This window comes from Caloenas nicobarica, chromosome 1, assembly GCF_036013445.1.
Source record: "Caloenas nicobarica isolate bCalNic1 chromosome 1, bCalNic1.hap1, whole genome shotgun sequence".
In the NCBI taxonomy this organism is placed as follows: Eukaryota; Metazoa; Chordata; class Aves; order Columbiformes; family Columbidae; genus Caloenas; species Caloenas nicobarica.
The window spans coordinates 40,859,724-40,886,671 of NC_088245.1; the positions used below are offsets into that span (position 1 = coordinate 40,859,724).

The window sequence follows — 26,948 nt, forward strand, 5'->3', positions numbered from 1 at the left end:
AAATGACTTTGGAAAACTTAACCAGTTGGCAGCCTTGGGCTGATTATATAATAGTTGGGACATAACCTTGATTACAGTTGAGAAGTGAGGTGCAGTGTACGATAGCCTGCGGAGGCAAAGTACAGACAAATACTTTTTATGTTCACTGTAACCTTCAACTGATTCTTTAGCAAAACCAGTACACACAGTATAAAAGCGAATTTTTATGCTGCTTTGTAGAAAGTGGCAAAAAGGTGTAAGCAAAACATTTTCAAAAATACACTTTTCAATTTTTTCTTTTAGTGGGAGAAGGAACGTTTAGCACCTTAGATACTGTATATGTAAATGTTTTGGAACACTGGGAAGGTGGCAATGCAATGTTCTGTCTTCAGCTCACGTTTCAAGGCTGTCTTCACATTCGAGAGTTAGAAACAGGATTTTCTAAATAGAAGGTCTGACTGAGGACCATTTTTGTGCAGTCCAGAACTGCCTTTCCTTCCTATGCTTTTGAAACTGATAAGCTGGTAGCCGTGTGATGAGTGAAGGAAATTTTTGGTTTTTAAAGATTATATAGACATGAGTTAAGAAAAACTACTAGTTTGCTCAGAAAAATCTCCATAAATGCGATTTGAGAAGTATTCTTTTGTACTTGTTTCTCATGTCCTCCTTAATACTGAGTCAAAAAGGGAGATGTTCTTTAACAAAAAAACCTCCAAACTCACTAATGAATGGGATTTCTTGAGCAGACAGTGTTGTCCATTTAGCAAATAAACCTGACACCTTCAAGAGTGTTGTATTTTATGAAAGTGATTTGCTAATTTATGTTTAGGCTGTTGATGTGAATAGACTTAAGTGCTATGAATTGGGGCTTGTGTTTTGTACATACAGGTTAATGACATAAGTCCTGTACAGTCCTTCTATTCTCATGTTCCCTTCTGCCTTACAAGAAGATCACTGTACATGATTTCTGTTCCAAATTATAGTTATTTATCTTGCCATTGAAAGTGGCTGTGTCATATCTACATTAACAGCTGAACCATTTCCCATATAGTACAAAAACCATCAGTGCAGAGAAGTTAATATCGAACAAAATATGAAGCCAACACTGAATTAAACATGATGGACGTGTTATCCTTTGTCACATTTTACTGTAGAACATCACAGTGATTTTTGTGGAGTATTCAGCTGCCATTGCTAAATGCTGTTCCCTGGATTTTTTTATTGTGAATAAGAGGCTGAGGATTTCCACTTTTTCCCGTTCCTCCTAGCTGCTTTGTTTAGAGTAATATGTTTAGTTCCTTTTTCCTTGAGGTGCATCCTTCCTGGATTTCCTTCCACCCAACCAATACAAAGAAATGGTTCTAAACAATGTGAAAGGCAGAGGCTGTAAATCCTTTCTCAAGCATCAACAGCATCTTTCCTTCTCCTACCAAATTGTTTCTAATTGATTACAAGTTCTATTTCCCTCTTCAGTCTTGAAATGTAAAGTGGAGAAGAATGACCACAGCGAGACCTTATTGTCCTGGATAGCTTTTGTAGTAAATCATGACTCTTACAGTAACAGTGTGCTGTAGATGAAAAAAACTATGAAATTTTCTGTATTGTTTTGAAGTCATGAATGACTTTAAGCTGACTTCCAAATATCTGTATAACGTATATAAAACGTATGTGATGTTTTTGTGTAGTTGCATCAGCAGCTGGTGTTTGTGAGATGATGTTTTTAGACAGCTTGAGGCGTTTTGAGCAGAGACTGTGTTCTTGGTTTCTTTATCAGAATCATTCCACAACATAAGTCAGAACTAAGTTAAAAATTAAAATGTGCTGCTGTTAAACATTTGCCCGATTAGCAAAGGGGCAGTTAAACCACGGTGACAGCAAAGACCCCCCTTTTGTCTCCAAATGTACTGTTGCTAGTCAGAAATTGTTTGAATGGAAATTGTGTCCAGAAAGCTCTTAGTTAATGCTAGAAGCTCAAGGAAAAAAAAAGTTTATGGCAGCTGGTCCAATGACAGGAACGGTTTGTCACTTGATAATACTGTACATTTAAACATGAGCAGTAGCCAACAAGATGATGCAGTGAATTTAGAAACGTCACCTGTTGGTTACCTTCACAACAAACCTTTCTTTTATGGTATCTGGGAATGGCAATGGGAATAATTTAGATTTTAGTAATGTTAACTTGGATGTGTAGTGGTAAACCAGTAGTTCTGGACCTCTTTTCCTTCCTGGAAGTGGGTTACATTTTGCAAAACCAAAATTGAAGTATTTCATTCTAGCTGTGGTTAAGACAGGGTGGTGGATTCTGAATTATTTGAAATGGGCTTGAGCGTTAGCCAGTTCAGTGCTGCTGATAGGTTATTCTTTCAGAATAGAATTAAATACCTGAGAATTGGTAGGTAATGGGATTCATTTTTACACAGAATATTTAATATTCAGGAGTTATTGTAGGATTATGTAATCACTTCTCTTGAACACACTTGTGTGTATTCGCTCAGTTCTTATACAAGAAACCAGTTTCAATCTGTGGGTTTTTTCCCAGTTGTGAGTAGAAATTGTAGTTTTAGAGCTTCCTACTGTTCTGTCCTATCTCAAAGTAAGTAGGAAATTCTGTCACACATGCTATCCATGTTTACTGTTTCTCCAGATTTGGATGGGAAGCTGATGGGGGTAGAATTTGAAGAAAACATTTTCCTGATGGCAGCCTGTTCCTTTCAGTTCTGTGCACCTGGAATATGTTGGTGTTCCTACAGAGACAGCTTATGTGAGGTGACCAGAAAGGAGATATTTGCTGTAAGTGAAGATCTTGGTGCACAAATGTGGGAAGACATGGTGCACTCTAAAAAAATACTTGAGGAAAAAAACTAGTCTAGTAGTACTGACTCCGTACAGGATATTCTGCTGCTTCATAGATTCCCTAACCCAGCTAAGCAAATTGCTGCACTTGACTAGATTAGAATGAAAAATACAGAATATTTTGGGGCTTACACTATACATGCACACAGTTCTAGTCTGTCAGGGCAGGACTTAATTTATGTAAGCCAGGAGTATGTAGGTATAATGAAATGTTTCTGTTCTTGCAAGATAATAGAGACTGAGTCTGATCTTTCAGTGTGCATGGGTGCCTGAATTGGTAAGTAAATGTTGTAGATAGCTGATTAATACTTGGTTAGAAACTGTCACAGTTCTTGGAGGGAATGGGCAGGTTCCCCCTGTGTTCTGTTAGAGAAATAGTGCATAAGTTGTGGATGGGTTTTTGGTTTGTTTGTTTTTCCTTTTCTTCCCCTCTGGCTACCTAATCACACTGCATCTGCTTTCCTGGCTAAATTTTTTCCTCTGCAGTCCAGGCAAGCAGGTTGATGAATCTTAAAGCCCTGGCTGCCAGCAGAAGTAGATGCTTACTCTGAGGATTTGAATTAGAAGGAGATGTATGCATGATATTTAAATTTGTTCTGACTGTGGTAGACATGGAAATTCTCCTTGCCATAACATCTTTGCAGTCCTGCTCAGCTACATGTCACAATCTGTCTTTAACCCGACTGTTTTCACTGGATTCTGCTCACTTGTGCCACTTTGACTTTGTTATTTAACCTTGTTATTGCTCTGGGAACTGGCTGAAGAAAAGAAGCCAGAGAGTTGTGGTCAGTGGGGCAGAATCTAGCTGGAGGCCTGTATTTAGTGGAGTCCCTCAAGGGTTGGTACTGGGACCAGTGCTATTCAATATATTAATCAATGACTTGGATGAGGGAATAGAGTGCACTCTCAGCAAGTTTGCTGATGACACAAAACTGGGAGGAGTGGCTGACACACCAGAGGGCTGTGCCACCATCCAGCGAGACCTGGACAGGCTGAAGAGGTGGGGGGGGGAAAATTTAATGAAATATAACAAGGGCAAGTGTAGAGTCTTGCATCTGGGCAGGAACAACACTAGGTTCCAGTATAAGTTGGGGACTGACCTGTTAGAAAGCAGTGTAGGGGAAAGGGACCTGGGGGTACTGTTGGACAGCAGGATGACCATGAGCCAGCACTGTGCCCTTGCGGCCAAGAAGGCCAATGGCATCCTGGGGTGTATTAGAAGGGAGGTGGTGAGTAGGTCGAGAGAGGTTCTCCTTCCCCTCTACTCTGCCCTGGTGAGACCGCATCTGGAATATTGTGTCCAGCTCTGGGCCCCTCAGTTCAAGGACAGGGAACTGCTGGAGAGAGTCCAGCACAGAGCCACAAGGATGCTGAAGGGAGTGGAGCATCTCCCTTATGAGGAAAGGCTGAGGGAGCTGAGTCTCTTTAGCTTGGAGGAGACTGAGGGCTGACCTCATTAATGTTTATAAATATGTAAAGGGTGAGTGTCACGAGGATGGAGCCAGGCTCTCTCGTTGACAACCAATGATAGGACAAGGGGCAATGGGTGCAAACTGGAACACAGGAGGTTCCACTTAAATATGAGAAGAAACTTCTTCACAGTGAGGGTGACAGAGCACTGGAACAGGCTGCCCAGGGAGGTTGTGGAGTCTCCTTCTCTGGAGACATTCAAAACCCGCCTGGACGCCTTCCTGTGTAACCTCATCTGGGTGTTCCTGCTCCGGTGGGGGGAGTGGACTAGATGATCTTTCGAGGTCCCTTTCAATCCCTAACATTCTGTGATAGGCCTAAATTTATCAGAGAATGGGTAGACAATCAGTCTTTTCTTGTCTTATATTTATTGAAAGTTAGGCAGAGGCTTTTTTCAGTTAGGGGTAGGAATCCATACTCCTCTTCATGAATAAGATTCTATGATAATGCAGATTACTGGCATAATTAGTAACAGTTCTCACTTTCCCTGTGGAGAAGTGGTCCATGAGCATGTAGCGGTTTGGCTGGAACTTTGAATGCTTTTGGTGGATACTAGTGCTATGGTATTTCAGTATCCAGCCTGCAACAACCCCTTTTCTGGGAAAAGCTGTTTTTTAGCCAGCTTCTGCAATATTTCCTATCCTCTAACTCCAGATCCTATGCTGTCAAAAACCACACAGACACTTCATTAGTCTTGGCTGATAGTCTTGTTGGATGGAGGTACATGTCAGAAATGCATGATAAAACTGCTAGGTCAACAGCAGCCTTTGACTCCACCTATAAAGCATTATAGGCTGCACAGGATAATAATAGTGTGTTAAATGGCATTGTTGGATATTTCTGAGGCGTTTTAGGGAAATTTTTCTTTTTTTTTCCTGTAGTTTTGGAAATCAATAGGGAAAATTGAAAACTCGTGGACGACAGAGTGGGTTACACTTACCTCTGCATATTATTTTCAAAGTATTTCAGTAGTGGAACTATTTCTTAATTATTTATTATTAATTATTTCTTAATATTTCTTATTTATTATATATTAATTCTTAATATTTCCTTAAGCTCCTACTGTCTACTGAAGCCAGGTAAATGCAACTTGCTTTACCTAGTTAGCTAAGATGAAAACAGTGGTTTTTCAATGGAGGAAATATTACAAAGTGGTAAATGTTATGGCTTCTTACTCTTTTCAGAGTATGCATTCACTTATTGTAAAAGTAATCACGAGTGAATTTTATTAGACTACTGTCTCCAGTGCCTTAACAATGATTTAAAACACCTAGTCTGGTAAAAACATCCTCAATTTAGGCATGGATGCTAAGGCTGCTGACACTTTTGGGACATCAGAAGTACCTCATCACCTTAATATTAGTGTAGATTTTCACTTGAAAAACTACTTCAGAGTAATTGAGAAGACTGAGCATGTTGCATGTGGGCTTTGATAGTGCTCTGACTGTGTGCTTATTTCTGGATAAAACCCAAACATTTCAGTTTTGAGCCTATACATAGTAAGTAAACAGTTCAAAACTGTTGTGAAAAGGTTAATATGATGATTATTAATGAGAAAATTGTAACTTCCTGCCAAAGAAATACAATTTTCAGCACATATAGGATTTGCAATTCATAGTTTAAATGGTGGCGTTCATTTTAAGAAGTATTCCTGTTATACCTATGAGGAAATGTAAGCTGGTGGGTTTTTTTTTTTCAAGTGGTTCTACTGGTAAAGTTTACGGAAACTCTGATAGTGACAGTAAATCCTCGGAAGGGGAATCTCCAGTTATCAGTTTGAGGTTTCTGTTGTGCAGCACTATGTAAGGTACGTTGTTAAGACTTCAATGTCAGGCTGGTATCTATAGTATTTAGTGAAGATTCAGAGCAGGCTAATAAGCCAGCAGACTAAATACTATAGATACAGGTATAAAATGCCTCTTAAATAGTTTGGTGGGTCACAGGATAAAGATTCTTATTTTTTTCTCAAAGCTGTTGGTTGAAGTTGTGTGATGGGTAATAAGTATTCAGTATTCAGAAGCAATTAACAATCTTATGTGTTTAACATTTTCTCTGAGGTAGTTAAAGATACATTTCCAGCAGTGGTGCCACTTTATTTTGTAAAAGCCTAAATTTGCTAAAACTTGAGCCTAAATTTGAGCCTAAGGCTCAGCGAGTAAAAGCAAGTAAATGTAAATTTTTTGCCTTTGAAGAATAATTTCCTATACTGGGGTGGCAGCTGAAGTGGAAGAATAGTGAGTAGAAAGGTACTTATCTCCATAACTCTAACCCTAACTGGAGCTCTTTCCCCACATCTCCCCGGAGTGGGGTGGGGGTATTGCTTCGGTTGCGATTCCAATTTTTTGTTTACCCTGCATGATTTTGTTAAAATGAATATGGGTTTTTCTAAATTCTTTGGGAATAAGTATTGCTGAGCTGTGAAGACAACTTACTTTCATTTTTATATGGTTTTTTATCTAGTAATGACCACAGTTGACTGACCTTTTAACTTTTTTTGTCTCCTTTTAGGGTTTCGTTTTTGCACTGAATGTAGCCAGGACGGATCCTAGTGGGCTTTGGCAGCCCTTGGAAACTGTCAAAGGTAAAAACAGACCAAAGTTCACTATTGCTTCCTTGAAAGTTGGAGACGAGAGGAACATTAGACTATAACAGTTCTTAACCAACTATAAGATATGTTGCTGTTTGCATATACTTCCTAGTATGTTATTTCCTGTGAGTTTGTGTGTGAAGTTGATTCTGTAACTGTTTGATGTGATTTGTTTTTGTCAGCTGAAGTTGATGCATATGATGATTTTCTTTGAAAATTAATTAATTTATGATGAGATTTTAAAGTCACTGGTAATGGTAGGTGATTAGTTCCTACAAGAAACGAAGTTACATTCAAGTTTTTTTTATCTTTTGGATGCTCCTGCTTTCATCTCAGTACCTCTCAACTTGCATTTAAAGTGACAAAAAATATTCTGTTCTTTTTCCATATGTTAAGTTTTCTTACTTTTGTACATTCGTAACAAACTCGATGTAAAGCTGTAGCAATTAGATATAATATGGCTAGACCATCTGTTAAAAATTAATGCTTTTTTCTCTGTGTACCTAGATAGAGGCTAATGATTGCAGTTATGTATCAATATAATTGTGTTAAATATGCAGCATGTCATTTAAGACATAGTTCAGTACAATACTGCCTTTTTCTAACTACTTTTATTCAAGTATGCCATGTATGCTAGATCACCATCTTTGAAGAGCACTTATGTGCCTGTTTTGCTTTGTTCTCTTGAGAGAGAGTTTGGGACCTACCTTTAATTTATGCTTACTGTCTGTAATGGTGACAGTTTGCACAGCCTTACTGTCCTTCAAGGGTGTTCCAGTGGGACATATCCAGTTTAGACTTTGGAATTCACAGGAACCACAACTGTTTTTACATTAATAAGTGCTTCTCTTGCAGCTGCGCTCTTCAGAAGCTTGAAATGATTTTTTTCTTCTATGTCAAAAGAAGAACGGTTTTCCTCTTTGGTTTATATTTTATTGCTGCTAGAAATCTGAAAAAAACGTGTTGCTGTAAGAAAGGCCTGTATGTCAGATAGAGCGCTTAGTTCTAGTGATACCTGTTTGAACAGCAAATTTGGACACATACGGATTTCAGGTCTCTCTTCCTAAGGAGGACCTTGTGTTTCTGAATGGTGGACCTTTCTACCTGGGGAAAATTAGATTTGAGGAAGTTCCTTGTTCAGCGGTGTTGATTTTGAGGGCTTTAGAAGTATATGGAAATTTGGCTCAGGTTTTACTTGCCAGAGTGTGCTAGAATGTAGTAGTCAAGAGACAATATCCATAAGGTGGTCTGTGCTGTTGTGCTTACACTGAATTTGATTTGTAGCTGCATCCATCATCCTGATACCACTGAATGAAATGTCTACATCTTTGATGCAGAAAGAGGAGGAACATAAATATCACTAAATGTCAAATTAGATTGTCCCAAAGCCATATTGTTTTATGACAGGACGATATTGTAGTAGCCAGTATTGTAGTTCATAAGAGCTGCACCTAGTTCATATCAGTGAGCATTTTTACCTTTGAGAACAGATTCTCATCATTGTATGATATTTTAAAGAATTAAATAAAAATTGTTCCCAACTTAAGACATGTATCTGCTACATCATATGTGGACATATCTGTGTACTGCAATTTGTCAGACCTTCGTTGAGTCTTCACTCAAGCTGAATTTGGTTAATTTTTCTTGAAGACATCAGATGAATAAAAAGATTGGGGGATTTCAGTCCCAACTGAAGTAGTTTTGGTGGGTATACGCAAGAATGGAAGAAGAGGATTATCATATGTCTCACCTTTTCCAAGAGTGACTTTGATAGATGTCTGATCTGAAAATCTAAACGGACTGTCTATAAATTTTATGTGTTTTTATTCCTTGGGAACTTGGCCTATCACTTAAATATTGGAACTAAGTAAATGATTTTTGGCATTTGGCCTTGTTTCCCGTCCTATAGGATTCTAGTACAAATTCTGATTGCCTGTCTGTCCTCTGTGTACAACATAAATTACATTATGTGTGAGCTTTAGCCCCCTGCTCAGAAGCTGGTGAGCTGAGGAGGCAGTGTCAACAACATGGAATAATTGTGTTATTTCTTCACTGCTGGCACTAAGCAGTCACTTTGGCTGAGAAGCTGTAAATGACTGCTACAAAAGTCTGCCATAGAGGTAGTTTCCAATGGATTCAGAAATCCGCAAGTGTCTGCTTTAAGCCATAAATAAATAAACTTGAACTGCAGCACTCTTGTGCCAGCGGCCATGGGAATTAAGGATTCATGTATGCAGAAAGAACATAAAAGTGATAGTATTGAATTGGGCTCGTAGTTTGTTGCTTGATGTTTTGTGTCCTGGAAGAAGCCAGAAGCAAATGCAGTGGATAAAAATACAGTAGAAGGGTAGTGTTCAGCAAAACTTCCTCTTGCAACACCTCTTGCAGTCTGTGGCTTAGTCTTCCTACACCAGCTGCAAGCTTTTTTTTGGTGGATTTTCCTCCCCGCTTTGTGAAGTTTTCCAGTAAATTATGTAGCCTTTTAAAACTCCCATCTTCTTGCCATCCCCTGTGAGTTCACTCTAACTCAGCATTGTATGAAGTAGTATGATATGTGTTTTGAACATTAAAGCTGATAAAACGTGAATTCTGGGACAAACGAAGAGTGAGTAAACAAACTCTTTTCCTTCTCCATTGCACTATCTCAGAAGATAAACATGGTGTTTTTTAATGAGGTTTGTATTTTGAGTTCTTCCAACACTCTGAATGAAGAGTGACCTGTCCTTGGAGTACTCTTGGCCTGACCTGACTGATCACTGATCCTGTTTTATTTTATAAGCTTTTTTTTTTTTTTTTTAATGCTTCTGTAGCTCAGGTTCAGTCTTGCTTATTTCTCTGATTTGAAGCAAATTCAGCATTACTGCAGTCCTTCTGGACAAAAATGTTTTGGCTGTTAGACATCAGACTGTCTGTATAACAAGTTGTGGAGCTTCTCAGTTCCTTGAATCCACTATTGCAAAATCCTGCTCAGAAACTCCCGGCTCTGGGAGTTCTGTGGTGGGTTTCAGGAACTGAGCGTGGTGAAGCACCATGGACAGGGACCGCCGGCCTGTCCTGTTGCACAGCAGAGGGTGGCCTGGCAGCAAAAAAGGCTTGTTATTCGCAGGAGAATCTTGGTGTAGGTACATGCTACAAGTCTTGCTTAGCATTTGATACATGTGATTTTTGATTATAGGCTGCAGGCAGAATCGTTGGTGAGGATTTGGGTGAGAGTTCAGTTTTATCCTTGTTCCTCTTTCCCCAGAAAAGGAAATTACCGTGCTGGAAGTCTTTACAGCTCTCATGTTTTGCATGAGAATATATGATATTACTGAACATAACAGCTTGTTGGTTATAAAATTTAAGAAATTGTATGTAACATTTTTAGCCTGAGGCTCCTTATGTTTGTAGAACATATTTGTCATTCCTCGTGTCAACTTAATAGCCGTGAAAGATGTTGTCTACCTATGCACAACATACAGATGTTTGCAGTGCAGACAGCCTTACCTTATGAATAGGCTTTAACCTTGAAATGGAGGAGGTGCATCTAGATGAACAATTTCCAAGCTTTCTCTTTTTGGCCTCATTACTATTTGCACTCCCAAAGCTGTCAGTTTCCAGGCTTGGAATTGCTGCTGTGAAGGTGACTGTAGAGTCAGCAGCTCTGTAGCTGAGGCGCAAAAATTGAGACACTTTAACTGGATTTTAAATGCTGGTGCAGTTGAAGAGTTACGGCATCTTGAGAGGCACAGCTGTTAAAGGCCAACGGCTCTTGGCTTTAAGAGAGTTTTTAACTTGGTGTGAGCCCTTACTTTTGATATACCTGGCATGTTATGGATCTGCTGATAGCTTATATCTTGCATGTTGAGACTGAGAGATTCCTGCTGAACTTATGCTGGTGTGTTTGATCTCCTGAATTGATGAATTTAATCCATTACCTCTGAAAGAGGAGTTATCCTCTGGAGTAGAAGGCATTCTAATTTTTGTAACCAATGTCTCCCTAGCTGTATTGCGTTTTTCCATAAGTTACTTTACAATTCTGAGAATGTAGCTTGGTATGTAGGTTTTTGTTCAGTCGGAACTGCACTCACACTATGAAACAAATTTCAAAATAAATTACCAAGTACTGTTGAATATTTGAAAATACTGGGAGCTGTTGACCTGGATTAGAATGGAAATGTTGACTTAAAGATGAATGACTTTATCAGTTCCTTGAACCATTTAGAACCTATAATGTATTTATTTCTAAAATGAAGTCAAGGAAAAATTCTCTAGATTAAATTTCCTAGATTAAGAATTCAGAGGTACTATGGGATCACTGGAAGTCTAACAGTTTTCAAACTAATAACATTTAGGTTGTCTGTAAGCCAAATCTGTGAAGCATATATTTGCACAAAAGCTATTTCCTAGTAAGAAAGAATTGTTCAGCTCTAGTATGTGTGATTATTCCTTACTGACTGTAGCTTTAATGAGTAAACACAATTAATGTGTTAAGTAGTCAGCAATGACATATTTAAAAATTTAAAAATAAAGTATATTCCTGTTAGGTGCTTTTTTTTTTTTCCCCCTCTTAATTAAGTAGAGTTATATCTTATCCTGAATAACAGTTGTCTTACTTTTTTATGTAAAACATATAAATTCAGTGAATATGCACAGAATGGGAACATTAAAAGTCATAGGCTCGAATTGTTATTTATGTGCACTGCAATCTCACATAACACTGTTAAAGGTGAAAGGATCATTATTTTAAAAATATGTCTTTCTTTTTCATCTTTTAGGCAGTATTTTGCATTTCTGCAGAGCTTTGCACAGATCCCGTTCCCATGCAAACTGATGAGGGAGAAATACTGGAGGAAGGCAGTCCCAAGGTCAGTGAGGTAAATGTCGCTGTGTTTCAGAGGAACAAGAGCTTGCTTGGCTGAAATGGGAGATACATGGAGTGAACAGTAACTGTGGGTGGTATTTTTAATAAATACCTGCATGCAAGTGAATAATATTTATTACTCTGGAGATATTTAAAAAATAGTCTTTAAAGGCTTTTTTGCTGTCTACTAAGGATTGGAGTATGTGTCTTTGGGCATTCCCAGGAAGGAAAGAGGAAACTCCTGTAAAGGAATACTAACCTTGATGGTACTCCATTTGTTAGAGCTGGAAGGGCTTGTCAAGCTTTCTGTCCTACCCACCCACACTCAACCGACTTAAAGAATTAGGCAAGTGGGCCTGTAGGTGCAGATGTCAGTGTTGTGGATTGCTGACTGGTCTATATTCAAGGCGTTCTGCTGCTTGTTTCCTTGTACTTGACAGCATGTGCTTTGTTGTGAGACTGGATAGTATGTTGTTTTTAAAGGTACCTCTGACCCCACATACCTTGTTGGGAGAAGAGGCTATAAAGTGTGCTGTTGAATATAATGTTGGTTGTGTCCTGTTTTTTGCTTACTTCCTGAAGATCCAGATGTTGAGTCACGAATAACTTTGGTATGCATCATGACATAGTGATTATCATATTCTTCAATGGGGTTATAAACTTGTTTTATAGTCCAGACTATCTCAACAAGTTAGTGTTGTCTTTGCAACTGATCTCTGTTTAAAATATGGTTCCTAAATTTCACAAGCATATGAATCATTGTTAGCTTGCTTGTAGTTTTGTGTAAGAGACTGGCTGAAAAAGTGAAAAAACAGAGGAATGAAATTAAAATTTGTTGTTTTCTAGCTGTAGCTTGTTTGAGAAATGTTCTTGTCATTTTATGTCCTAATAGAACAAAACACTTTTAAGCTGTAAGCATCAAGTTAGGAGGTGATTAATTATTAGAGGAAGGATTTGGCAATTGTCTTGCATGTGCTTTAGGAATTGTGTTAATTTCAGATAGCTTTGAAGGAACGCTCTCTAGATTAGGAGCTGACAAATGAAAACAGTTCAATGGATGTACCTGCAGCCAGCCAGGGCATCAGATGCATCTCTTGACAAGGTTGTGATTGCAAGGTTTAGTGGGGGATAGACATATAAGAGGAAATATTGTGGTGCAATGAATTAGTAATTTCATTAGCATGGTTACTGGTGCTTACTTTTCACCAAACAGAGAGAATCTCAGTCTGTGTGTGTGTGTGTACATATTTATGCACATACACACAGGTGCTGTATGTATGTGTGTATGTGTATGGATAAATAGCTTTCATTTTTTTGTCTGTGTGGCAGGAAGTAGATTGAAGTAACTGTCTTGTGAGAGTTATTCTTTTCCTCCAATGAAAAGCATGCTTTTTTTGGCATTCTTAATTCTGGGTGTAATGGCAAACCTTATATCTCTCTTCCAACATTAGGTGTTTAAAATTTAAGCTCACTAAATATTTTTTAAAAATATTGTAGGCTGACTTCAAATACCTAAGTGCATATGCAGTATTGCTTTGAAGTAATTGTTGTTTAGAGAACGTGGGAGATTTGGAATTGTACATCTGGTAATCCATGTTATTAATCAAAGAGCTGTTTAGGATAAGTATATATTAAGTAAAAAAAGACTCATGACTACATCTAGTCATTCTTCCCATCCTGTGGTGTACAGGACTACTCACTGAAGTGTATTTTTCAGTGTTTTCTTTATTCTGTAAATAATTATCCTCTCTTTCCTGGTCTCAGGAGAGCTTTATAGCTGTTAAAATTGAAGGATTTGTCCTAGAAAAATTTAGGCAAAGTATATTCCACTATATTGTCTTGTATCATTAAAGTGATGTCCTTAATTTCCAAATGTTTACATGATCTAGTGAGCCATTTTCATAAAGATACGTTTTTCTAAGAAATATTTTATAAGGCTTAAGTAATATAGTTCAGGTTTTTTTCCTTTCGTCAGAGCTTTTTTTTTTTTTTTTTTTTTTTAATCCCCTTGCCCCAACCTCCTCCAGGCTGGTGACAGGAGTATTTTTGGAAGAAGTTAGTTTTGTGTTTCAAAGACACTAATGTAATTGTGTATTCGTTCATATTTTATTTGGACCTTTCATTTCTCCCTTTTTACCTGTTCCAAAACACCAATCTGTAAATAAAAGCTAAATATATAATTGTTATGCTTATTACTCAGATCAGTGGATCTTCTGTGTTTTTCTAGAGGTTTGGTGTGGTTTGGGGGGTGGGTTTTGTGTGTGGCTTTTTTTTTTCTTTTATACCCATATTTAAGCGCCAGCAATCCTTTTGGTCCACACTCAGTTTACACTCTGTTATCAAAAATCCCATAATTTACCTATACTTTTGCCTTCACTGGAAATTATTTTTGATCCTGTAAATAATGTCTAAAGATGCTGTCATCTTCTGGCATTTTATTTTCTATGAACTCTCAAGAAGGACTTGGAACACTTCATATGTTAGCAGCTCCTTTGAAGCTCTTCTCTTAAACACCATAGGAGTTGAGTCTGCAGCTCATAGGTCTTATGAGATTAGTTAATGCTGATTAAGTACATTCCAGCTACTTCAGTGACAAGAAGTTTGATTATATCATGTATGAGGTCAGATTAAGGCCCCAATCCTAGCCTTTGTTCTGAATAATTAATTTCTAGCCAAAAAGACTTTTGCATGTATACAAAGAATGAAATTACTGTTTATGGTGATTTGTAGCATCCTTTATTTGCTGCCTCAGAATAATTACGACAAAAAAGCGGGCAAGCTTTCCATTTTGAAATTGTTTCTTCAGTCTTGCAGGACTTTAAAGCTATTGTTGCAAAAGATGGAGGAAAATATTGTAGAACTTATTTTTATGCTTTTTTTGTTTCTATGTTAAGATACAAACTTAACAAAATATAAGTTAAAAAACACTTTGTTCAAAAGACAAAGGCTTAGGCCTAAATGCTGGAATGCCTTGGTATCAGCTACACTTAAAGCATTTCTCTTGAGTAGTAAATGGTGTTGCTATGACTATGCTTGATAGTTTTATTTTTTGTCACAACGCAGGATGCCCAGACATCTTGTAGGTACTTCCCTCCTGTTCAGAATTTCTTTCTTACTCAGTTTTAGTCTTGACAAGAAGTGCAAGACCTACATTTGGGGCTCTTGGAAAGTGTTCCTGTTATCACTTTGCCTGAATTTAAGTTGAAAACCACTTGAACAAGCAGACATGGAAAATTGTCTTTAGACTCTGTAACTGAATGTACCCTTCCATGCTGTATTACTTTTCCAAGTAGAGTCTTTGCAGAAATGTCACCTGGCAATCACTTCTGACACTGTCTTAAGCTTATCTTGAGTTGAAAATTGATCCTTCTTATTTTCCATAAGTATGCATTGAACTTGAGGGGGAAAACAAGAAAATATGCTAACTTCTAGAGAGATCTTCGTTATGTTGATATCAGGGCGTTTTGTCTTTATCATCACGGCAAGACATGCTCATAATTTATCTTTGTAAAGAGTAAGACTCACTACATGAAGCTCTGTACCTCAGAGTGTAAATAACTTGACTCTCTTGACTCCACAAAATGAGAAAGCAAGGGGGGTTCCTGTTGATGCCCATTGCAGGAAAAGCAGTCATTAGACTAGTATTCTCAGTTACCTGGAACTGCAGATCCCATGACCAGTTATTGATATTTGTTTCCAGAGTCTTCAGTTAAAAGAATGTTTAATTGGTAGAAAAGATGTCACTCACTTTGCTTTTTATGTTCTTTTCCAGTAGCATGGGAAGAGGCAGTATGTTAATGCTGTCAGCAGTCCTAACCAGTAAGAAGCCTTGGTACTTCCCTTCTGGAGTCACAAGGGCATAATTTGAGAAACCCAATTTATTGTATATTGAGGTATACCTGAATATGAGTATTCTGTGGTGTCAGGGATGACATCAAAGTCATCTTTCATGATGAATAAGATTTGGGTACTGCAAGAATTAACTTTCTTGTGGTGTCAGTCTGAAAATAACCTGAAAAGTTATGTGTGGACACTCTATCATACAGTGGAAAAAAAAGTTAAAAATATATATCATGCTTTATTTCTTTTGAACTGATTTGGTTGGTTATATAACTGTTTCAGAATTTCTGGTATCCTAGACTGCAATAGTATTCTGAGATATCAAGACTAAGCCTTGAGGAGGAAAGGAGATTTCCTTCTGGTTTTGAAAAATAAAAAAATTGCGCCTCATGTAGAGCCCAGCAGGTCACTGGAAAGACTCACTTAGTTATGTGCTTCAAACTAATTAACATTATGTGAGGCGCAATTAGAAAATTTAATCTTTGCAGTTAGGCATCATGAAGAGTGATAGTCTTGCTTGACTCCTATCAGCCTGGCAGCACTGCTACAAAAGTTGGCCTTTGTGCTTGGCTTTGCCACTCTTGAAATGAATGAAAGAAATCCAGTGGCAACTTCTTGGTAATTGAGGAACTTGGTAATTGGTAACCTAAGGAAAGTTACTGATAGACTCAGTCCTCCCTTTGTTTGTTTCCCCCACTGTTATTAATGCATACATCTTTATTTCATTTCGTAATTGTATTTATTTTTATATATATATATATGTATTTATATATATATAGTGGTAGTTGAGGTGTGCTCTCATTCTTCTCAGTTTTCATACTTGGGAAGTTTCTACAATTCTTCCCTTTAGTTTTTTGATATTCATTGGATTGCTTTCCAGCAAAGAGTGGTTTTTGTGCATGCTCTTTCCCCTTCTGCCCCCTGCCCCATAGGCTGCTTCTGAAGAAACTTGCTGTCTTGATAGTTTTGTTGCCAGGGCTTTTCATCTTCACTGGTTCCTTTGTTTGATCTCAGTTTTTTCCTTATTGTCACACTATCAGGAAATACCCTTTCTGTTAATATGGCATCAACACAGTAAAGACAGCTGGCACCGGTCAGTAGCACGTTCTTGATTCCAATAACTATATAATATTAGTGCCACAAAGAGGGGAAACAACCTGTACAGAAGTAAGCTTTTTCAAATGAGTGTAGGGTTTTAAAAAATGTATTTATTTTTGGCAGATATAGAAGTCTCATTTGACAGGAATATTTGGTCTATTTTATCCATATGATCTGCTGGTAAATATCGTACAGTGAAATATCTTTTCACTTAATAAAATATTAGTAGTTGGGGGACAAAGTTTCTGGTTTCTGGCATTTCAGGCTCTCTTTTCCTCAAAAAAAAAAAAAAAGGAAAGCAAAACAACATTTCTAACATTTCTACTTGGAACCCTACACCCTCTACCGTTCTTTGGATTATAATTTGTTTTTTTCAATTACATTATGTGGTAGTTAATTTGCCTCTAATGATTACTAGGCTTTTCCCATTAACAGACTGGGTGCTCTGAAAATATTAACAAGCACAGAGCTGCTTGTTTGTGACTAATTTCTTTTCAGCTGTTTTCTTCCATCTGTCAAGGATTACTGCACAGACAACACTTAAACTTTGTTTCTCGGTTGTTCCTTTGCTGTAAAGTATTGCAGGAGGAAGCTAAAACGTTATACCTGATTTGAAGTATTTTTAGATTTCTTTCAATATTGGCAGGAGTTTTGAGCTTATGTTGCGAACTTCTCAAAAATGCAATTAAAATTTTAATGTCAAATGTAAAATTTCCCCCTCTGCTCCCTTCATCTTTTGAAGTAAAAACCTATGAATTTGCAGGAAGGGAGAGACTTTGACCTAATTAATTTATAGAAAGGTGTTTCTGAATCATGGGTTTGATTCAGTGTTATAGAAGGGAAAAGAGGAAAAACAGCGAGTTCTGCCCTTTTAATGCTTTGTATGATAAAAATCCAGGTACACAAGATTTTGATGAAAAATGTGGCTGCACAGGATTTGCAATAATACTCAATTCCTAATAAGTACAGGAAAGCAGAAAAGATTCTGTACTGTGTGATATTAGATAAACTTATTTTTAGTCAAAGTTTTCATTAGCATTTGTACAAATAATTATTGAACTGAATAGGTAGTCTAGAAATTGAGCTATTTTTCCCTACTTGGGTGGCTTTTTCAAAATCAGTAACACAAACATTGAGGCTTCTTCTATTGTTCAGTCTCACTGTACAGTGCCACTTACCAAGCTGTCTTGAGGTTACCTGTTAATCCTTGTTTTATTTCCTTTCATGTTGCCCCCATTCTTATCTGTCAACATGAATCTTTCCCTTACATTATTGCCTGCCTCTTCTCATCCTGGTTAATTCTTACTTTTCTTGCCTCTTGGTGTCTAATTGTGAAATAGCATTTTCTGTTTAAATCACTCTTCAGAACTCTGTTGTCACTGGCTATGTTGTGTGTGTGTGTTTGTTTTTTCTTTATCCTGAAACATTCACTCATGTGATGAGAAAGTTAAAAAGTATATGACATTTACTCAAGTATCTTAGCTCTTGATTTTATTTCATGTATGTTGAGAATAATGAAACATAAGCCTGCCTGAGTAGTATTTGTATTTGTTAAGTTACATGTTTTTATATTTATAAACAGAAGCTTAAAATTCAGATGAAAGTGTTAGGGAGTGTTGCCAGTCCGGAGGTGCCTTTCTTAAAAGTGCGATTGTTCACTAACTGCATTTATGCATAAGTCATGCTCAGTTTTTGATAGTGGGTGTTGCTTGATGCTGATGACAGTGCAAAAGTTAGGCTGGTGCTTTCATTATGTGGGATTTAGAATTCATATAGTAGAAAGAAAATCTTAGTTGGGTAGTTAAAGTTCACAGCATCCAAACCCCTGAGGCTTATAATACTACTTAGTGATACAGAACTGGGTTTCTATTCAGATGGCACTAAATAATTTTTAAAAAATCAGGCTGAAGGCCTATACAGTAATGAAATTAACAAAATGCTTTATCACTGTAGTTTAAAAAAAGCTGTTTACCAGTTTAGTACTGGCCTGGTACATGGTGCTTTCAGGCTTGATGGTTTCTCTATAGTACGAATCCCTGCTACTCTTGACAATTTTGGCTTGTTACAATGAGGTGAACTTTCAACCTCAGTGTACTTTCTTGTCAATACCTGGTAAGTCAGGGTAGGTTTCAGTTACTCATGTGGCCGTTGCCTCTCCGTTGGGTCCAGGAAAGTTGTGTTGTTTGTTTATCACTATATTTTTGGAATGTATTAGTTTATTCATTTTTTTATGTCATCTGGTGGGTTACTCGTGGAGCTTCCAACATTTCTGTTCCCTGATACACAGAGTATCATTTTTCTGGAACATGAGTTGTAGGAGCAGCTAATCTTTCTAATGTTAACCTACAACTATACTGAGTTCCTACAGTCTTAAGTCTTTTAGAAGTAGAGAGTTATTGTGCCTAGCAAGACGCTTAACTTAGCTTTCTCCTGGAAGGCAGCAGCTTAAGAACTGATCTGAGCACAGAGACAGTTTTTCACAACAGAAACTGATGTCATCTTCACCGTGCTCTGCTAGCTTAATTTTTCTAGCCTGAAAATGTTACAGCTCCTTAGGAGAGTAATTTCAAAACCAAAATCTTTGCATATCGTGTATTTAAAAGACAGAAAAATCCATTCATCTCTCAGTAAAGAACAAAATTACTTTAAATCTTAAGTCAATAAAGTGGTCCTCTCTTTTAATGACATGTTATTAAAGCTTGTAAAAATGTTATGGCACACTTCTTTTGTTTTAAAAAGGAATTAACATAGTCTGTCAAGGGGATCAGAAATTTTGGGTTAGTTTTTCTCTTGAACTTTAATATTGTGGTTAACAAAATAACCTAATAACACTTTCCTACAAAACTCTACGTGGTTGGACCTTTCTACTCAAGGGGGAAAGGGTGGTGGGGAACATGCTCGTGAGTTTATAACCTTGAATTTCAAAATATCAAGGCATTGTAGCAAAAAGCTATAATTATTTTATGTGATTTAACCCCAGCTGGCAACTAAGAACCACAGAGCCGCTCACTCGCTCCCCCCTCAGTGAGATGAGGGGGAGAATCAGAAGGGTAAAAGTAAGAAAACACTTGGGGTAAGATAAAGACAGTTTAAATTTATTTTATTTATTTTTTTTAAAGTAAGGTTGGGGGTGGGGAAGGGAGAGAGAGAGGAAAATAAAATCCAAGGAAAAAAATGAGTGATGCAAAATGAAAGCAGGAAAACAATTGCTTACCATCAACCCATACCTAGCCAGCCCCTGAGGACTGGCAGCCCCTGCCAACCTCCACTCGCATCCCCACCCACCCTCCACCACATCAGTTTTACTGCTAAGCATGATGTCATATGGTGTGGAATATCCCTTTTGATCACTGGGTCAGTTCTCTCAGCTGTCTCCCCTCCCAACTTCTTGTGCACCCCCAGCCCACTCACTGGTGGGTGGTGTGAGAAGCAGCAAAGGCCTTGACTCTGTGCAAGCCCTGCTCAGCAGTAGCTAAAACATCCCTGTGTTATCAGCGCTGTTTCCAGCACAAATCTAAAACATAGCCCCATACAAGCTTCCATGTAGAAATTTAACTCTATCCTAGTCAAAACCATTACAGTATGTTATCAGGGTCTACTGGCTTTACAGAACAGCAGTTATAAACAAGGTAAAATTGTTGAGGACTTTGCAAAAAAGCATGTGGGAATTAAACAGCCAGTGCTACTTGAACTGCTGTAAAGGAATGCTGTTGATAGCTTAGCTGCTTGGACATTTTTAAAGAAATTCAGGATCAAGTGCAAGATTTGGCCAGTTGCGTGTCTGTTTTCTACAAAGGCAAGATGGATTGCTTGTTTGAAACCTCCTTAACCCATAGTGAAGACTTCTGAAATACAGATACCAGACTGAAAGATGACTCTCTGTGTTTTGTAATCTCAGAATACCCTGAAGTGCTTTTGAAGCACAAGAGAGAAGGTTTATACAATGTTGTATTTTCTTTCCCCTTGAAAATACCATCATCTGCCAAATTGACTTTTGAGATCTGTAAGAACCGTCATGCAGTCCTTTGATCCAGCCTTTTCATATGTACCATTCATGTGGAGGAAATGTAATGGCATGGAATGTCATTGCAGTGAACAGGTTTCTATCTCTGATTTCCAAAGGAAAAAATGCTTCAGTGTTAAATAAAACTCCGTTTAAACTCATCTTTTCCATTCTTTTAGAAGTTCTTTTTCAAAGATCTTCTCTTGTTAGGTTTTTTTTCTTAACCAATAGCACCTCTTCTTCAGTTGATTACAGCAGCTTATAATAATTTGCAAAACAGACAAAAAAGCAAATATTTGCCTTAAAAAAAGGCAGTTTTGCGTTTGAGAGCTAAAGTGTTGTATTTCCACTATGGTTTTGGAGACAGACAGTCAGGGACACTGTTTTGTGGCTTTGCTTACAGAGTATCTCTTCTCATGTGGTTGTACTATTGGCACACAGTTTGAAGGGTTTCTATCTTTTCAGGTATGAATTTTTCAATTCATCAATTTTTTTTTCTTCTCTCATTGGGTGTAGAAAAGGTGGATATGGGGTTTGTGGAGAAGAGCTTTTTTTTATTCTTGCCACTAACAATAGTAGTGATGGTCTTCATCATTAATGTAGATAAGAGTGCGTGGACAACTAAGAACACTTGAACTCCGCAAAAAGGCATTATGCGATGTCAAATCCCCTGAGGGTAAAAGCAACATTAAAAGCATGGCAACATCTCCTGTCACTTGTTTAAAGTCTGTTCACCAAGACATTTGGATAGTAGACAAGACAGAGTATTATGAAGAAGGGAGAACGTAATATAATAGTTGTGTACAGATGCAATAAGCCTCTATGAAATTAGGTTGCCAAGAAAGTACTCTGAAGTCATATTGATAGGCTTCAACATATACAAGGTTTCCAAGTGTGAGTATGAATAGTCTGTATTCCTTCTCCTTTTGACAATGGTCTAAGGTGGATGCCTAAGACAGACTTAAAGCAGGGTTAATATATACTTACAACAGAATTGCTCTCAGCTTCCACCTGTTTGTTGCTCAGGAACTTTCTGGGCCACTGGCAGTTTCTGTGTGTTTAGAATCCACACAATAGATTTCTCTTCTGTGAACACAGAAAAGAAAGTTCTTTTACTTCCTTGCCTGTCTGGTCAGATCTCTAGGGCAGAATTATTTCTGCACCTCTTTGTGTGTGCCTGGTTTATGTCACTTTCAGTTGCTCCCAGCAAACAGCAGAAAACAATATTTGTGGCAGTGAAGGTGACTGAATGTGTAGTGCAGAAGTCTAATTTATTTTTCATGGATTCTGATCATCGTCTGCTTTTGTGAGCCATCAAAAATGCTCTTAGTTGTTTGTGCCTGTTGGCCTTTTGTGGCAATGCATCATCTAGCTTTCCCAATCAAAGTGGAAAAGAGCAGTCAACATGTTTTCTCTCTTCCTTGTTGGAGTGGTTATCAATGCGGATACCAAAATATCGGCCACTTACAGATGTCAGTTTAAACTGCTATAACTTGTTTGTGTGTGTCTGCACCATAAATAGGAAATTAACTGTAAAACGAGTTGGCTAAATAGTCATTGGGCTGCATAGGAGTGACTGTTCAATGTAGTGGTGGGGGGTGAACTGTTCAAGGGCCGTCGGGTCAGATTTTTCCCCCAAATGGAAAACGTAAAAAGTTTGTTATGGAAATGTAAAAGGTTTTTTCAGAGTTGTGGAAGTTAGCAAGAATGCATGGCTTGTGAAATGCTAATGATCTTCAGCTGAAGAATAAATAATACAGAAAGTTAGTTAAATAAAACATGGGAATTTTTTGTGTCTTACTAAGTTAAGTTTTTTTCTGGAATCCTTACTATTTATGTGCAGAACACACTAAGAAATGGATGGAGTGCATCATCAACTGTGGTGCAGGAAAAGGAGAGCACGTCTACTTACATTCAGAATGCTTTATGTATTTTGTATCTCAGATAGCTGAACTATTATTCAAAGCTGCCTTGGTAGCTTCAGAGTTGAAGTTTTCAAATAGCATTTCTAGATATCCTGTCATACCATAACTTAGTGACTTCAACATCTCTGACATTCGAAGGTGTTAATGGCAAAACAGTATCTTGCTGCAACCAACTAGGTAGTTCTAATTGTCTTCAGAGCAAGATTCAGATTAATTTTTTATGTATATATTTATATAAGCTGTTGTATTTGAAATATTTTGCAGCTAATGAATGCATTTTTTTAAAAAATATTTTTTTAATTAAATAAACTTTCTTATCTATACCATAGGAAATGTGTCTGGGGTCCTGACCTTTTCAGCATTTCCGAAGTGTGACTGTTGTTTTCATGATATTTGTAAAACTATTTGTTTTAAGCTTAGCATGGAATTCATGTTAAGCTATCGAGTGTTTCACAGAATATTAGATAATGATAACATAAACATTTTTAAAATTATATAGAAAATGGGCCATAGGTTATTTCTGCAAGTGCAGCTGATTAATTAGTGACAGGTGGAGGCAGAAGCAAAACTACTAGTCTTTTAAGCACTGCTGCAGGTTCGTTCTATAAGGATGATGCACATTTTAACAATGGTATATGTTAACATGTTGACTTTTATAGTTAATGTTGTAACGCTTCATTGAGTCAGGAATTACAGTACCATTAGGTTGCATATACCAAACATAGGTATTAGATAAGTTATTTTAAAAAGTAATTATGTCTGGTTTAAGTGTCAGCATTCAAAATGATTAGCAGGGAAGTGCTGAATGTGATGTGTGACTTAGCAGTAGGATTAGGTTAGTACATTTTCACTTCTTTTTTCACTAATGGGAAAACCAGTTAGGACCGCGTGATGGTAACAATATTAAAATGCTCAATCTAGATGCTGATGAGAAACTTCAAGAAAACAGTGAGCAGGCAGGAGATGGTTCACATCTTGTGTTGGTATTTTTTTGTATACTGAGACTGCGCTTTGTAAAAATTGAGAGGAAAAAAGGTTCAATTGAAAATTGGGGAACATCACAGTGCTGTACAGTACAACAAAATCCTGAAAGAGACCCAAAAATCAGTTAACTTTTCATGCATATTATTTCTCTAAGACATTCCTTTGTGTGGATCAGAAAAATACTTTGCTCTTTGTCATTTTAGGAACTGTTCTTTTCTATTATTTCTTTTAAGTGTTCTTAAGATGTATTTTTAATGCTTACATCTGTATACTGAAAGTAAGGTTTAATCTAAAAAGTGTATTTTGAGACTAATTTTGCTAACCAATTTGTGCTATTCATATTTCAGGATGCTAGCTCAACACAATTTATTCCTAAGAAATTATTAACGATTTTGCAGCTAAGTTGTGTTGATTTTTATTAAAGAAGTTAAATTAAAAATTTAATTAATCTTTTGCTAATGAGAAAAATTTTCCCTGATGCAGTTCATCCAAAATGCTCATAATGAAGCCAGGCAGAGGGATGACTTGGCTCTCCTTTCGTTTGTAGTAGTGATTTACATTTCTGTTAGACCTCAGATTGTGTTCGAGATTTCTCACAAGTTCTTCTAACTGCTTGGCATTTACAGACTTTCCACCGTTAGCAGTAGTGACCAGTGACTAATTGCTTGGATTTTAACGATTAGGTTGTGCAATTCTACTTAAAGCAAGTATTAGTGAGACAAAAGAAATGCTGACGGCTGCTGTTTCCAGTAGCACTGTTGCTGCTGGTTATTGGGAAGGTGCACTGGTGTTAAAGCAGTAATTGTGACAAAACCACCAAATTTATCAGTCTTGACCTGGGCCTGCAGTAGCTGTGTTAAAATTAGTGGATAACTTAAGACCCTGGAAATAAATTGCTGCAACCTGCGGAAAGCAGCTTTTGGCCTTGGCTGATCCTCACTGGAGTCTCATTGTAACTCAGATAAAGTTTTCAGTTCATGTGTGCTTGAGGTGCCAGCAAATTTAAAAAATCTGAAAAGTCTTCATCTCCTGTTCACTCAGGTGGCTGGTTGCAGTATTTTTTTATAAAAATAGAAAAGAAAAAAAAATCACAGCTGTGAAAAGAAGCTACAGAATGAGTGGGAAAAGGTAGTGATAGTAGCTCTCTGATGAACCTGCATTAGTATGTTTCTTTAACTGGAGAAGGCAAAAAGACAAAATACTCTTTAGAATTAATAGCTTTTTATAAATTTAGGATTTCTTACAAGCATATATTTTCCTGAGAAAATGTTTAGTTTCTCTTATGCTCAGTTCAGTTTTGGTGGGTTAGAATATCTAATGAAGGTGTTGAAGCTCATTAGGAAAATGTGCTTTCTGACATCAGGATTCAGGAAAGATAATGCTTTTGCCCTTGAAACTTTCTGACCCTTCAAAGTGTGGCTGACTTTATCTCGGAACTCCAGATTAGGTTTACTCATTAATCAAATCCATTAAGGTCTTACTGAAGATATTTTTAGAAAGAGTAGTATGAAACTGTAGTAACAGGTGTTGCACTTCTGGAAGAAAAAAAAAAGTAAAAGTTTTTATGTCTAAGCTCCTTCTGGTATATTTCATTTTCTGAAAACTAAGTATTGAGTGTCTAATTGTGAATAGCTTTAACTTATATGAAACAATTTGTCATTTTTTAGAACACTCAACTTATAAGCTTTAGTCAAAATTTGGATATTCACAGGTGCCTGGATTTTTAAGGAAAAAAAGCTTTGAAATAATAAAATATGGAGTTCAACAACTTGCGGTTCCTTTTTTTTTTTCTTTTTAAATGCAAGTTTTCTATTGACTTGCCCCCTGCTGTTTAAGGGTCTATTTCTGGTTCTTGCTTCCAGCTGCCAGAATCTTGAAGCCTTCTCCATCGCTTGCCAGGAGGAACAGGTGTGGACTGCACTTCCTTTGATTCCTCCTCTTGGAATCAATGGCTCCCTCTGCAGTCCTTTGAAGAGAAACTAAAGTGTTTCAGATCCTCTGCTATTCCACCTTCTTTCCTTGGGAGGAATACAATAGGTGCAAGAGTTTTGTCTTATGTTGACCTTCCACTCTTTTTGTACACATTCAGGACAACTGCATTTCCTACGTATGGTCTAAGTCAAGAGAGACTAAAGACTTAGAAAAGGCATTTTCAGAATGCTTGTACTTAACCAGAACTGTTGTGGTTGCTGTATGCTGTGTATTGCTGAAACTTTGTGAGGACTCTGGGCTCCAGCTTCCTTAAGAAGAAGATTAGAAGGGTGCTGGACATGACACGGTGAGAACAGAGTGAAGAAAAACAAACTGAGAGATGTGGGGAAGAAGTGTGCACAGGAATTTATTAAGAACTGTGGGTGCAGGCAAAAAGAATATTTTCAGCTAACGGTGGCTATTATATGCTGTTCCTCTCTTCAGTTCATCCTCAGGTAGTCACTTAATCAAAACCATAAAATATTGTGTTCTCGTTCTTTCTACAATGGTATGTTACTATTTTCATTGGGGAAAAAAGACCTAAATATTTTAAAGGACTTTTTTGGATCTCAAAAATAACACTAATGAATAGATAGCTAGGCTATCTATTTCAAAGTGAAAAATATAGATCACTGATCATGAAATTGTTTAGCACATGCAGGCAAGTGAAATAAAATTAGAGACAAGGTTCTACAAAAAGAGTAATGCAAAAATTGCTGTACTGGATGAGGAGTGTAGAATGATCTTATATATGTAACTGCTTTCACTTCAGAAAAATGATCTCATTGCCAGAACTGGAAAAGCTTATATTGCTGTTGGTTTGTAATCCTCTAATACACAAATCTTCGTAGATAAAATCCACGAGGACTTGTGAAATTTGGTGTTGCAATTTATGTTTGCACAACAGCTAATTTTTGTCTGCTTAACAGTATATTTTCCAAATAATTTTATATAGTCTCTTGGTTTTTCTTTGGTTTTGTGGGGTTTTTTGTTTGGCTTTTGTTCTTGTTTTTGGGGGTTTTTTTTGAGTGGGTTAGGTTTTATTTGTATTATGGTAGCAAACGGGTGATATTTGTTACAAGACTGTCAGACTGCCTTTTTTGTGTATGCCTCAGTCATGTCTTGTCTTGCATTCAGAGAGATTCATCTGCAGCCCAAATGTTGGATTTTATTCATATATAATCTTCCCTCTGCCTCAGACCTTTGTTCTGAGCTCTCATGTTTTTAGAGTGTTGTAGAAGGGTATTCAGCCTTCACTACCTGTACTCATAGACAGTATTCTAAAAGAGGACATACTATGGTTCTGCTACCATAATTTCAGTATTTCTTTCTGTATTACAGTTCAGTATAGTTTAGTTTTTCTTGGTGGTTGTTTCTTCTTCTTTTTTTTTTTTC

General features: G+C 37.3%; 1 protein-coding gene across 3 annotated transcripts in view; it reads left to right on the forward strand.

Annotated features, from left to right (window-relative positions):
- The window catches only part of TNRC6B (trinucleotide repeat containing adaptor 6B), a 132,349-nt gene that overhangs the window by 10,415 nt on the left and 94,986 nt on the right, over positions 1-26,948 (forward strand). For 2 of the 3 annotated variants that reach the window (XM_065634670.1, XM_065634708.1), the window contains exons 2-3: positions 6,811-6,883; positions 11,647-11,745. In XM_065634670.1, coding sequence (XP_065490742.1) covers positions 11,692-11,745 — 54 coding nt within the window. In that variant the 5' untranslated portion in view covers positions 6,811-6,883; positions 11,647-11,691. The remainder of the gene's footprint in view (positions 1-6,810; positions 6,884-11,646; positions 11,746-26,948) is intronic. The other variant, XM_065634678.1, reaches the window with a different exon arrangement.